The sequence below is a fragment of the Eulemur rufifrons genome, chromosome 15, assembly GCF_041146395.1.
Source record: "Eulemur rufifrons isolate Redbay chromosome 15, OSU_ERuf_1, whole genome shotgun sequence".
In the NCBI taxonomy this organism is placed as follows: Eukaryota; Metazoa; Chordata; class Mammalia; order Primates; family Lemuridae; genus Eulemur; species Eulemur rufifrons.
In genome coordinates this window covers 20,616,587-20,630,254 of record NC_090997.1, presented here as the reverse complement: position 1 = coordinate 20,630,254, position 13,668 = coordinate 20,616,587, and the positions used below count along the sequence as shown (strand labels likewise).

The 13,668-nt window shown below is 41.5% G+C and overlaps 1 protein-coding gene across 2 annotated transcripts in view; it reads left to right on the top strand.

Moving 5' to 3' along the window:
• CILK1 (ciliogenesis associated kinase 1) overlaps nt 1-13,668 on the top strand; it is a 34,832-nt gene that overhangs the window by 6,050 nt on the left and 15,114 nt on the right. For both annotated transcript variants that reach the window (XM_069487801.1, XM_069487800.1), the window contains exons 3-4: nt 2,842-2,963; nt 3,994-4,073. In XM_069487801.1, the coding sequence (XP_069343902.1) occupies nt 2,842-2,963; nt 3,994-4,073 (202 nt within the window). The remainder of the gene's footprint in view (nt 1-2,841; nt 2,964-3,993; nt 4,074-13,668) is intronic.

Below are 13,668 nucleotides of genomic sequence, written 5' to 3'. Positions count from 1 at the left end.
TTCAACCTAATTGAATTAGGCATGTCCCTCTGCAACTCTCCTGAAGCTACCAGATTGCCAACTCAACGGGTGTACACCTGGCATCCATACAGTTTGCTCCCTGCCCACTTCTCCAGCCAGACTCTTCCAGATAAACCTCCTTCAGAATCAAACTGGGGTGAGTCTCTTCCTTCACCCCTCAGACAGAGGCCACCCCTCTATTTCCACACCTTGCCCATGATGGGCTTCCCTCCTGGTGTGCCCGTTCCCTCCCAGCGGGCTTGTCCCGGTGTTCCTGTTCCTTCAAGTCACATCTCCAGACAGTGCTGTCACTGAGCACCCAGAGTTTGCTGATTACTTCCTCTCTTTTTTTTTTTTTTTTTTTTTTTTTTGAGACAGAGTCTCACTCTGTTGCCCAGGCTAGAGTGAGTGCCGTGGTGTCAGCCTAGCTCACAGCAACCTCAAACTCCTGAGCTCAAGCGATCCTCCTGTCTCAGCCTCCCGAGTAGCTGGGACTACAGGCATGCACCACCGTGCCCGGCTAATTTTTTCTATATATATTTTTAGCTGTCCATATAATTTCTTTCTATTTTTAGTAGAGATGGGGTCTCGCTCTTGCTCAGGCTGGTCTCGAACTCCTGAGCTCAAAGGATCCGCCCACCTCGGCCTCCCAGAGTGCTAGGATTACAGGCGTGAGCCACCACGCCCGGCCATTACTTCCTCTTGAAACATCTCTTGTGGTCCATGTTTCTGTCATTCCTTTGACACTTACGATCTTCCTTATTCTGTTACAGGTATTTTGTATCCATGTCCTGTCTTCCCAGTTAGGATGTTAAGAGCAGGCCCTGTGTCTCATGCCCCAGACTGTCCTTGAGGCCCAGTACACTGTAGTTTTCATAGTTCAGGAACAGTTGATCAGTCCCCGAGGAGGGCAAAATTGATAATATCCAACTGGAAGCTTCACCCCCATGTGGACTCCTCACCAGGTTTAATTTGCTATTAATACTTCCACCTCTCCACTCTGATATGACTGACCTGCCTCTCTCTCTCCTTCGGAAACCTTTCCTGAGCCAAAATAGGATGTCTTCCATCTGGAAATATAGCTCTGTAAAGTGAGTCATGTGAAGTCCCCCACACAAAACTAATTCTTTTTATATTAAGCTAATCCAGACTTTAACTTGCTCATAAGCTTCACTTAGAAACAAGAGCTGTGAGCTCTTAGACTCGGGCCAGTCATCCGTGCTCAAACGCACTTCAGGTAAGAGGTGAGGGCACCCCACTCCCTGCCTAGAATTCTCTTTTGGAAAAGCTTTAAAACTGACTTCATTTTCCTCTAAATGAATTTGCCCCGAAGCTACACATCCATTAGCTATCTCTGGTGTTGCTGTGATGCATTTTAAGGAGATAGGCAGAAAAAAAAGGTTGTTGCAATCAGTGAGCATTTAGTAAATTCTTATAAGTTAAGCAATGTGTGCATTTGTTACAGAGAACCAGGAATCCAACCCAAGTAAAAGAAGTAATCAGCCCAGTTGGGTCATTCTAGAATGATCTGGCCAAAACAGCTGAGGATTCCCTGCCAGGGAAGTGTCTTGGCAGGAACATCCATTTTGGGGGGAAGGTTCCAGAAGAGTCTCGCTTTGTTCTCATTCACTGCCCATAGTTCCTTTCTTCCCCCAGCTGCTTGATGTAACTTGATCCTGTCGCACAGTCCCAAGCTCTGATCCCTTGGGTACCTGGTTACTGAGTGTCCTTCTAGATTTGGATATTCGTTTTAACACTTTCATCTTCAAAAATTCTGTTTGTTTTATAAAAGGGATGTTCTCTTTAAAGAAATGCAAAGATAAAGAGGGCTTTCACAATTTATTATTATTGTACTCACTTCTCTATGAGGAAAAGGCTTTTTGAATTAAAGGGCTCATCTCACTGGCCAAAGCGGCCCTTGGAGGCTTCCTTGAAGGAGACAGTCTATTGGATTCTGGTCATCCAGTAAGCAAACCAATAGCTGGGTGTCTCTGGCTATTGTCCAGGAACTGGACTGCTGCTCAATGCAAAAGTGTATTTGGTCACTAGCGGCAGAACTAATGATGCAAACAAAAAACAGTGTACACGTGGTTGGACTCACATGTTCCAGGAAGAGAAAAACTGTGCACGTGTGAAGCTGAGCAATCAGAAGGCCATGCACCATTTTCTGAGCTACCCTTTTGCTCCTCAGCCACTGCCTGACTTTTTTGCCTTTGTTGTTCTCGGAAGCAGAGGGATTTCGCTCATCTCACTTTAGGGTCTTTCCAATAAGGTATCTCCTCCTTCTCCTCACGTTGTGATTCAAACTCACCTTGGAAGAAGGAGTGCTCTACCTCTCAGGGACACACACAAGTCAGAAGAAAGTCGAGAGTATTCGGCCATCAGCTTCAGTCTTTGTGAACAAATTTCTATTCAAAGTGCCTGCAGACTGTTAGCTAGTGATCTCACCCCAACGCAGCTGCATTTTTGCTAGAAAAATCAAAGCCTTGGTTTCCTTTATTGGTTCCTCTCTGGCCACTTCCACAGCCTGAATTCCATCATCTGAAGGGAGTGAGCCTAAAATAGCCCTGGTGCATTGCCTGGTGCCGGGGGCAGCCTGCAATACCCGGTACTGGTCAGATACTTGCCTTCTAGTCAGTTTGCCGGAATAGTTTTTCTAGGTGAAGTTACTATTGATTTCAGAGAAATACTGTTTATTAAATTGTCAGTAAAATATGACATGGTATTTCTGTGGTTCTAAAATTAGGTGTTTCTTCCTAAGTATACATAGGATTACTTTCCTTTTTCAACAACAGATTTTCTCTAATTTTCTTTTGTTTGTTTTTCTTTCTTGCCTTTTAGTCTTTAAAGAAGCTCAACCATGCCAATGTAGTCAAATTAAAAGAAGTTATCAGGGAAAATGATCATCTTTATTTTATCTTCGAGTATATGAAGGAAAATCTTTACCAGCTCATTAAAGAAAGGTACAGTTTGTCATCACGACCCTAGAAATAAATCTTGCAAAGTGGATGTGTTTTCTTTCTGCTTTTGTTTATTGCAGTCTCCTGATTCCTCCTCCACCATTTAACAGTCATGCTACTGGGCTTTGACGTGGAAACCTGCCAGTTAGATGAGGGGCCCTGCCCACATTCCTACTTTGGAGGCTCTGTGATAGCTTCAGGGAAGCTATTCTCAGTGCAGCTGTTTTCGTGTTTTAAAGGGTTATTCATCCAAAGAAGCTCAAGGATTCAACAGACGCTGCAGTTTTCCATTCCCACGAGGACATATGAGCAGAACAACTACAAGTCAGGGGTGTACACAGCTTCATTTATTTTGAGACCTCCGTTGAAAAGTTCTAGGTTTATTTCAATTCCTCTCTTGCTATAGTGCTCAGGTGCTTGCACACTAGGAATAGGACACTAATAGGAAACTTACCTGCTATGGGAATGTTGGACTTTAAAAGTGAACCAACCAGGCACAGCCTCTTGGGCACATTTTCTTGGTCACAAAGTGAATGGCATTCACAGCATCCCTTTGAGTGACTTGTGGGAATCAATATCATCTTTATTGTCGATAACAGCAGTGTCACTGCGTGGTGTGCCCAACCAGAGGGAAAATGTTAGCCACTGCATCACATAAGGCCTTCATCTAGGAGACCTCAAATTTTCCCCACTAATATTTTAAAAAGTTTTAGTTTATATCATGGAGAGAGTAGATTTGTAGATTTTTATATGCCATTAATATGTTGGAGGAAATTTTTTTATTTGCCATAAAATGTTTAATCTTTTCTTCTTCATAACATAGCTGAATATATTTGGTGTTTATAAGATAGCTCCCCTTTATGGACAAATGGTTGTTTTTCTTTGGTATTTACTATCAAAACATCTGGCCAAAAATTAGCATATGAGTGAATGTTTTCTTAATTTTTTTACCATATGACTGTGTAACCAAAAGAACATGAAAACACAGGATTCATTTTCATATACAAACTTTGTTTTTCTCTGCCCCTTACAGAAATAAGTTGTTTCCCGAGTCTGCTGTAAGGAATATCATGTATCAGATATTGCAAGGACTTGCATTTATCCACAAACACGGTAGGCGATTGGAGTACCGTGCTTTTTAATAGCAGTGAAATGTTTTCTTCCAGTAGAAGATGTAGGAAGCATTAATGCCTATTGTAACTGACTTCCAGAAAAGGTTGAAGAGCTGAGAGGCTGATGATGGATTTTGGAATATGTTATCTTTTGTAACTTGATTTCTGAATTTCCCTCATTACTTATCATGTCTGTGTGTTTTTATTCTTTAGGCTTTAACATTAAGCTTGTTGGTTATAGATTGAGCTTTATAGTTATAGTTAATTATTCCTGACTGTTAACTGGTACATTAATGAGAAAGCTAAAGTCAGAATTCTGAGAAGTTTTGTGTATTATGTTTGACCCACTAATTATACTGTTGTACTATAACTTCTTATTTTTCTAATGTATTTATATTTCAACTTGTTTCAAAAGGTTTAAAAGTGGCCTAACAAGATTCATGCAACACAGAGCAATAGAATAAAAATTAGCAAACTAAAAAAAAAAGAGGAAAGGCAAAATAGGGTATGGATATAGCCAGCAGTGAGGTTAATTCTCGAAATGCAAGCCAGCAAATTTTATTTCAGTAGAAGCAGCAGACCACAGATTTGATTGTGAGCTTGTTGTCAGATCATAAAAAATGTGAAACATGTCCAGTTACAACATACATAGTTTCCCCGAGGTAAAAACAGACCGGTTGCCCAAGAAAAGCAGAACTATTCTTGACACCAAGAATAGAGAGCAGCTTTTCTCATGGACTTTTTAGAGGAGACAGTATGTCACGTAATTTCATTGAAAACACAGAGACAGGTTTCATAGGGCAGTTTCATGTCATATCCCTCAATGGAGGCCAATTATATCACCTGATCAAAGAAAACAGTTTATTGGGGCCCAGTGTGATTCATGCTGTGAATGGTCTGGTTAGTCCAGGGAGAAATTTAGAGTACCCAGATAAATGACAGCTGCATATACATCGAGGAAATTGTCCATCACTATTCTTCTTAGCTGAGCTCAAACTCACTTAAGCAGCAGTGAGTTTGAGGTTATATTCTCCAGCAACTACCCAGAGCATTGCTGGTCTTTGTTACTAACTGGAGGAAGACCCAGCTGGGGTTCAATGGATACATTCTTGTGAGCACAGAGCCACCGGATGGATGTATGCATGGATGAAGCCAGAAGTCCCTTCAGGAGGTTATTTTGAGGTCATTTTAGTATACAGACAGCTGGGTAAAGTGGCTGATTTTGCACAGGCAGAAATCCATTCACTCTCAGTCTAAAGATGTTATTGCCATTGTAAATACTGCACCAACAAATGAGTCTTATTACTCAACAAGGAGACTGGGTTGAAGTCCTTTGACAATACAGTCAATTACTGGGAGTGAATAGAAAAGACCTCATGCTGCAGAAGGTGGCATAGTACATCTGGGATGGTTACCAGCCTGTCGTAAATAGCCCCTCCCAGTTAGAGACTAAATGAAACACAGACAAACAAACATAGGCTATCCATGCAGATCCTTGTGAGCCTTAGGCACATGCTGAGTAATAAGCAAGTAATATGCAAGAGTGAGTCACATTGTGAGCCAGTTCTAGTAAAAAGTTTTTAGAACAAGTTATCTCTGACTCCACTGACATTTATAGAACTAGCGCTCTAGCCTTCATTCATAAGAATTCACAGGCGATAGTGTGAATTTGCAAAACACTAAAAACTTCTGGTAGAGTGTTTTAGGGACAAATTGGAGAAAGGTCCGCTTACTAGATTAAGAGCTCAAGAAAAAAAAATAATGAGAAGTCAAAGGGATTCTCAAAAGAGATAGGTCAACCAGCATGTTTCTAGGTAGAGATAGTGTCTCAGATAATCAGGCTATTTGCTTGGTGCTATAATAGAAACTGAGCGGTAGAGGTAAAAGAAAGTTGGTATTCTTTGGCTTTCTCTTCTTTTCCTTTTCATGAGACTCAGATATTTGTTAACAGAAAGAAATGTAGCCTTTTGTCTAGGTCTCTACCAAATCAAATATGTGTGCATGCGTGTATATGTACACACACACTATATACATGCACACACACCACATATATGCATCCCCAGGCATGTGCATACACATGTACACATACCACATGCATATATACCAACACATACTCATCCCACATGCACACACACAAGTGCACATGCATGTGTGCACATACATACACATTTGTAGCCGATAATTTAGCAACCATATATTACTGTGTCAAACAACTCTTTGCAATTCTGCACTGTCAGTTTCTTTCACATGCCTTAGACACTCAGATCGTGTAGGGAAATAGTGCAGGGGAAGGTTTGGTTTCTAGAGGTCAGACTTCTGCTTTTATAACCCCAGTCCCATTGCCATTACCAGAGATCCTGAGCAGTTAAGTGCCCAGTCCTAGTTTGAGCTTAATGACAGTTTATCTGTTACTTTATTCATTTCCTTGCCAACTCCTCAGGTAGAAAGAATAGAAGGTATCTGTTGCTTTCAAAAAAAAAAGGAGAGTTGAGCCAGGCACCATAGCTCACACCTCTATTCCCAGCTACTCTGGAGGCCGAAGCAGAAGGATTGCTTGAGGCCAGGAGTTTGAGGCTGCAGCATGGTAAGATTGTGCCATTGCACTCCAGTCTGGGTGACAGAGGGAGACTCTGTCTCTATAAAATAAAGAGAAAATTGAGGTTCAGAGAGGTTTAAAACCTGCCAAAGGTCCCATTGCAATAAAGTGGTGGAGTAGAGATTAGTTCATATTGTCTGTGCCCATTTACCATGCTTTACTAGAAAAACCTGTTTGTTCTCAATGAGAAATGGAGAAAATAATAATAATTGTAAGTGGGATGAGTACTAATTTTATAGGTCCTATCCCATTTTCAGTGATAAATGATTTTTAGAAACTTTTTTATGGTTTTTGTCTGGTTTTGACTTTGGTTAAGTGCATGTATAGCTCCATATTATTCTTTCCTCTGCCAATAGAAAAAATGATTTGTGAGTTTAAGGTTCTTCCCAGGTAGCTTGTGCTCACTGTGAGAAGGTGCTTTCTGCCCCAGGGGAGCAGACTCCTTTGAGAGGCAAGAACAGTGCTGCAGGTAGTTGCTATGGCCATACTTCATGTCACTGAGTGTTTTCCTTCCACAGGGAACGAAAATATGGCTCTACTTGGTACTGACTGAACAATGCCAAAGCATGTGTACTTTGCAGGAATTAAATAATTAATGCAAATGGTCTGTTCCATCCTTGACCTGCCCTTACAAATAACTAGGTCACACTTACCCATGCTCGTAATGGAAATGCATTAGGTGGCTTGAAGGACAATGTTTTGCCCCAAGAAGTGGTTCTCTGCTTCTGTGTTTCACCACTGTCTTGCTGTGCATGACCTTGAGGCAGTCCTTTATGTGCAGCTGTCCTTGTGGCCTTCTTGATAAAAATATTGTAGGTTTAAATTTAGTAATATCTATGAAATTATAATTTTCATAGCAGGAAGATATGCTATATAAAGTCACAGTGTTTAAATATTCACTATGTGTTCATATCAGATTCATCAATAACACAATGTGGCGAAGGTTAGAAAGACTTCTCTGTGGCTTGATGTTTTCCTTGCCCAAGGGTTATTAGCAAAAAAGCACAAAAGTTTTCTGCCAGGATAAAAGAGAAAATCCCTCTGTTATTCAACTGTCATTCAGGACCCTGAAATTAAATTGCTGGTCTGTTCCTGTCTTCTGGAAGGCAAACAGTTTTGAACAGGAAGGTTCTAATCATAGTAGCACTTTGCTGTTGCATGATCTCTGAATGACCCATTATAAGGGTCTCCATTATGAATCAGAAGCCCAGGGGAAGACGTGGGCTCATTGTTGTAGGTCAGGTGCACACATCAGCAGAACACGTACCCAGGTAGGATTCAGATCAGAGTTTTAGTGCCACCTGCTCACGGGTGGGGCACATCACTAGCCTCAGGAGCCTTAATTCTTACCAATAAAAAATGCAGTCACATCTGCCTTCCTACTTTAACAGCTTGCTGGGAGAGTAAAATGAGAGAATTTTCTAAATCATAGTATAAATAATGACTAGATATTGCAAGGTGCCGAAGTGCCAAACACTGCTCAAAAACTTTACAAATATAGCAATAGTCCTGCAAAACAACCCTACTATGTAGATGCTATTACTTCCCCCATTCCACAGATGAGGAAACTGAGGCACAGAAAGGTTAAGTGACTTTCCAGCCAGTGAACAGCAGAACTGGGATTTGAAATCAGTCAAGCTGGCTGGTCTGCACACTTAGCCACGTTGCTGCATTGCCTCTCCTATGGAAATAGTAATGTTTTGTTAAAACAGAGATGAAAAGTAGCCATATATGACATAAGGGTCTTATACTTTTAATTACCAAGGAATAGAACTCATGGGTATAAGGCTAATAGCCAGTGCTGTATTATTCAGTAATTAACAGAGGGCTAGATAGTCTACAGACATTTTCACGTATTTGTTATAAAGGTTTCGACATGAAGACAGTATAACAGATGTAGCGTATGTCAACGGACAGATATAGTTTTCATCAGTCATTTTGAGAGTCTGCAATTAATTTTTTTTTCCTAACCATTTTCTCTCTGGTTGTTTTGAGCCTGAAGTGTCATCTCTAAAAAGGGAAGCTGCTTAGAGGTATTCTCCAGGAATTGGAATCGTCATTCTCCTCATTTTCACTAGTGCGCATGTAAAGAAGAGTTAGCGGTGAGGGAGGAGATAAAGCTTGGCTGATGGGAGGTGGTGGTTGGTTTACAGGAGCACGACCGGGGCGGAAGCACAGCACAGGGACTGGAGCGCAAGAACGGTGCTTGGATCTGAGCATGCGTTGATGGGGTGGGATGAACCGAGCAGGGAGACCACTCGAGTTTGTGGGGATGGGTGGGATAGATGGTGGCAGAGGGGGCTGCGGTGGGGGTGGGGCTGGAGGACAGATGACTCAGTATCTGGAAAATACAACATAAGTTCAGGGTAATTATTACTCCAACTAAAGAGGAAAAGGGGAGTCTACAAGGAGAAACAGCATTCATATGGACTGGAGAGGAGCAAAACCACAACTCAAGACTTAGTTATGTGGATTGAGAGGGAAGGAGTAGCGCAGGACGCTATAACAGCTATGACACATTTCTTGGGGTGATTGGGAATCATTTATCTACCATCCCTTTCCCCCAACCCCCCCCCCCCCCACTACCATGACTAAGCTTTCCCATCTGTTCAGTAAGGAAACAATGACTGCCATTTTTCATTTTTAACACTCTAATTTTTAGGAAGACAAACCATGGTCTCGTAGTATATTTTCAGGGATCACAGGAATTATCCTATGTACATGACAAAAGATCACTCTCTGATCACTGTTTATGTCTTTATATATTCTTTTTTTTTTTTTTTTTTTTCTGAGACAGTCTCACTCTGTTGCCCGGGCTAGAGTGCCATGGCGTCAGCCTAGCTCACAGCAACCTCAAACTCCTGGGCTCAAGCAATCCTCCTGCCTCAGCCTCCCGAGTAGCTGGGACTACAGGCATGTACCACCATGCCCAGCTAATTTTTTTCCTATATATTTTTAGTTGTCCAGATAATTTCTTTCTATTTTTAGTAAAGACGAGGTCTCGCCCTTGCTCAGGCTGGTCTCGAACTCCTGAGCTCAAACGATCCGCCTGCCTCGGCCTCCCAGAGTGCTGGGATTACAGGCGTGAGCCACCCCGCCCGGCCTTTATACATTCTTAAGCCAATTCTAAGGTGGGAGCACACATTCAGGCCTTCTGGGAGGTAGAGGGTACTCTGAAGAACAGAGGGTCCAAACACAATGACTCAGTTATACTAAGTCTTAGAACAGATGTCGCCCACTCCAGTGGGTGTGGATAATCTTCATTTAATAAACTGTCCAAACTTGTCCATATCAGAAATTCTCTTTTTTTTTTTTTTCATTTTAAAGGCTAGGCTCAACTAATGTTGAATTACTTTTTGCATTTTTTGAGTTGACAACCTCAAGTTTGATTCTTACTATAATTTTGGTTTAATTTATTATTAATTTGACTAGGATACTTGAAGGAATTGGTATGAGGAAGGTCATTAGGTATATTACAGTAAAATGGCAGGATAAAGAATGAAGCAATGGAATATAATACATACAAACACATATATACATACACATATATACATATGCTATAAAAATGGCACATTTGCTGTGCCTGTGTCTGGTCTAACCCAGGTCTAACTCCTTTGATCTCTTTGATGCTTTGGATTATGGAAAACAGAAGCAGCCCTGTGCTGGGAAGAAAGTACCTCCTCCTCTCAACTGTGGCCCTCTTGAATGTATTTGATTACTTCTCTACCTTCATCCCCTTCTGTGTGCACTGGGTTCTAGGCTCTGAAATTATGTTCACTTTGTCCATCTACACCAGCCATTTACCTTGCACATCTATCATTGTGCCATAACACTATCCATTTGGAACTTGACCCAGTACTAAGTCCTATTGTCATCAGAGTGATGAACAGAAAGGAATGTCCTTTTATTACAACATTGTTGCTTTCCATGATACATGGCATTTAGTGCATGGTCACATATAACCACATCACAATCATCCTCCCTTCTTCTAGAACAGAGACAATCTTTGGAAAATAACCCTGGAGTTCCTGCCTTTGTTCCTTCATTCCTTCTACCAACAGATATTTACTGAAGGCCTTGCTGGAGTTCCTGCCTTCATTCATTCATTGTACCAACACAACTCCCTCTGTATAGGACATCCAGCTCTGAGTCCTTATTGTCCCCCACACTACTTCAGGGATATTGCTCTTTCTCAGTTCTCAGGGGCTTCTTCCCTCCCACTCTTCCCCCAGCTCTGGTCTCTCTGTTGACCCTGCTTACTTGGTTCCAGTAGATTTGTCACCATTAAGCTTCATGTTCCCTACAAACCTACACAAGTCTTTTGTCCAATCAACAAGAATATATTATGAGACCACCATGCTCCTGGTGCTGTACTAGGCGTTCAGAAGAATATAAATGTAGTCTCTACCCTTAAAGTGCTCCCATCTAATTAGTGAAAAATGGTAACATTCCTGAAAATGATAGAGCTCTACTTGAATTCAGAGTGGAGAACCTGTTATGTCCATGAGGGCAAGAACCATGTCCATTTGGGTTGCTTCTGAATCCACAAATCCTAACCTGTTGCCTGGCAAGGAGTGGACCCTCAGTAAATATTGTTGGTAGCACGAATGAACGAATGAAACTAGCATATTGGGATGGCTTCACGGAGGAAGGGAAACTCAAAGCAGGTCTTGAAGGATTGCAACGGTTGGGATTGATGAGACAAAAAGGAGCAAGGACACAACGTTACTAATGAGGATAAATACAGTCATGCATCACTTAACAACAGGGATACATTCTGAGAAATACTCCATTAGGTGATCTTATTGTGTGAACATCATAGAGTGTACTTACACAAACCTAGACAGTACACCCTACTACATACCTGGGCCATAGCATATAGCTATTCCTTCTAGGATACAAACCTGTACAGCATGTTACTGTCCTGAATACTATAGGTTGTTGTAACAATGCTATTTGTGTATCTAAACATAGAAAAGGTACAGTAAAAATAAGGTATAAGAGATAAAAAATGGGGGGTACACCTGTTTAGGGCACTTACCATGAATGGAGCTTGCAGGACTGGAAGTTGCTCTGGGTGAGTCAGTGAGTGAGTGGTGAGTGAATGTGAAGGCCTAGGACGTTACTGTACCCTACTGTAGACTTTATAAACACTGTACACTGAGGCTATACTACATAAAAAAATTTCTTTCTTCAGTAATAAATTAACCTTAGCTATCTATAACTTTTTTACTTTATAAGTTTTTAAATTTTTTACTCTTTTGTACTAACACTTAGCTTAAAACACAGACACATTGTATGGCTGTACAAAAATATTTTTTTCTTCATATTCTTATCCTATAAGCTTTTTCTATTTTTTGCTCTTTTTTTTTTTCTTTTTAAACTTTTTTTTTTTTTTTTTTTTTTTTTTTTGTCAAAAGCTAAGAAATACACACATCAGCCTAGGCCTACGCAAGGTCAGGATGATCAATATCATTGTCTTCCACCTCCACATCTTGTCCCACTGGAAGGTCCTCAGGGGCAATAGCAGACATGGAGCTATCATCTCCTATGAGGACAATCCCTTCTTCTGGAATCCATTCTGAAGGACCTGCCTGAGGCTGTTCTACAGTTAACTATTTTTTTTTTAATAAGTAGAAGGAATACACTCTAAAGTCACAATAAAAACTATAGCGTAGTAAATATCAGACAATAGGAATTTTTGAGCTCCATTATGATCTTATGGGACCACCGTCATATATGTGGTCCCATATATATGGGACTGAAACCTCAGTCACATGTGCAAGGTACATGACTATACAATGAACTTAAAAAGGAATGGGGAATTTTACTTGATTAGAACACACTTTACACATGTTAATGATAAGGGTTAGAAAATGAGTTTCTCTCTTTAGGTAGAATGAAAGGAGTTCAGCCTTGTTAAATAATTTAAAAAGGAGCCACGGAAGGTTTTCTGTGTGGCTGGGAGTGTGACAAGGGAAAGACAGTGTTTGAATTGTCAGGAGGGGCGGGAGTCCAGAGAAGCGAGGGAGGCCTGCAGGAAAGTGGCATCGCAGGCACAGGCAGTGGGAGCAAGGATGTGGGAGGGGCAGTGAGAAAGGGCAGAAAGAGGCAGGTATTTCCACGGAAAATGTGACACAGGCCGGGCGCGGTGGCTCACGCCTGTAATCCTAGCACTCTGGGAGGCCGAGGTGGGCGGATCGTTCGAGCTCAGGAGTTCGAGACCAGCCTGAGCAAGAGCGAGACCCCATCTCTACTAAAAATAGAAAGAAATTATATGGACAGCTAAAAATATATATAGAAAACATTAGCCGGGCATGGTGGTGCATGCCTGTAGTCCCAGCTACTCGGGAGGCTGAGGCAGGAGGATCGCTTGAGCTCAGGAGTTTGAGGTTGCTGTGAGCTAGGCTGACGCCACGGCACTCACTCTAGCCTGGGCAACAGAGTGAGACTCTGTCTCAAAAAAAAAAAAAAAAAAAGAAAATGTGACACAATCCCATGACTCTCTGGGGAAGAGTGGCTCCAATGTAACTCCAAATGGCCTGGCAATTTTATCAAAAGAAGGAGAGATGATCTGGGAGAGGAGAAGAGTGGTTTTGGATAAGTTCACACAGGGATGATAGTGGCATCCAGTTGCTATCCAGTCAGAGACCGAAGTCTTGAGAAGGGTAGAAAAGGCAGGTTAGAGATGTAGACTCGAGCATGTCAGCACAGAGGTCGTCAAGGACTGGTGTAGATCTTCAGTGATGGCTGTTAATTTCTCCCATAATGTGCTAGTTAGAATCTAGCTTCCACAGCACTGGTAACCGGTTGAGTATCTCTTATCTGAAATGTTTGGGTCCAGAAGTGTTTCAGATTTTGGATTTATTCAGATTTCAGAATATTTGCTTTATACTGTACCAGTTGAGCTGCACTAATCTGAAAATCCAAAATCCAAAATGCTCCACTAAGCGTTTCCTTTGAGTGTCATGTCATTGCTAAACAAAGTTTCAGGTTTTAG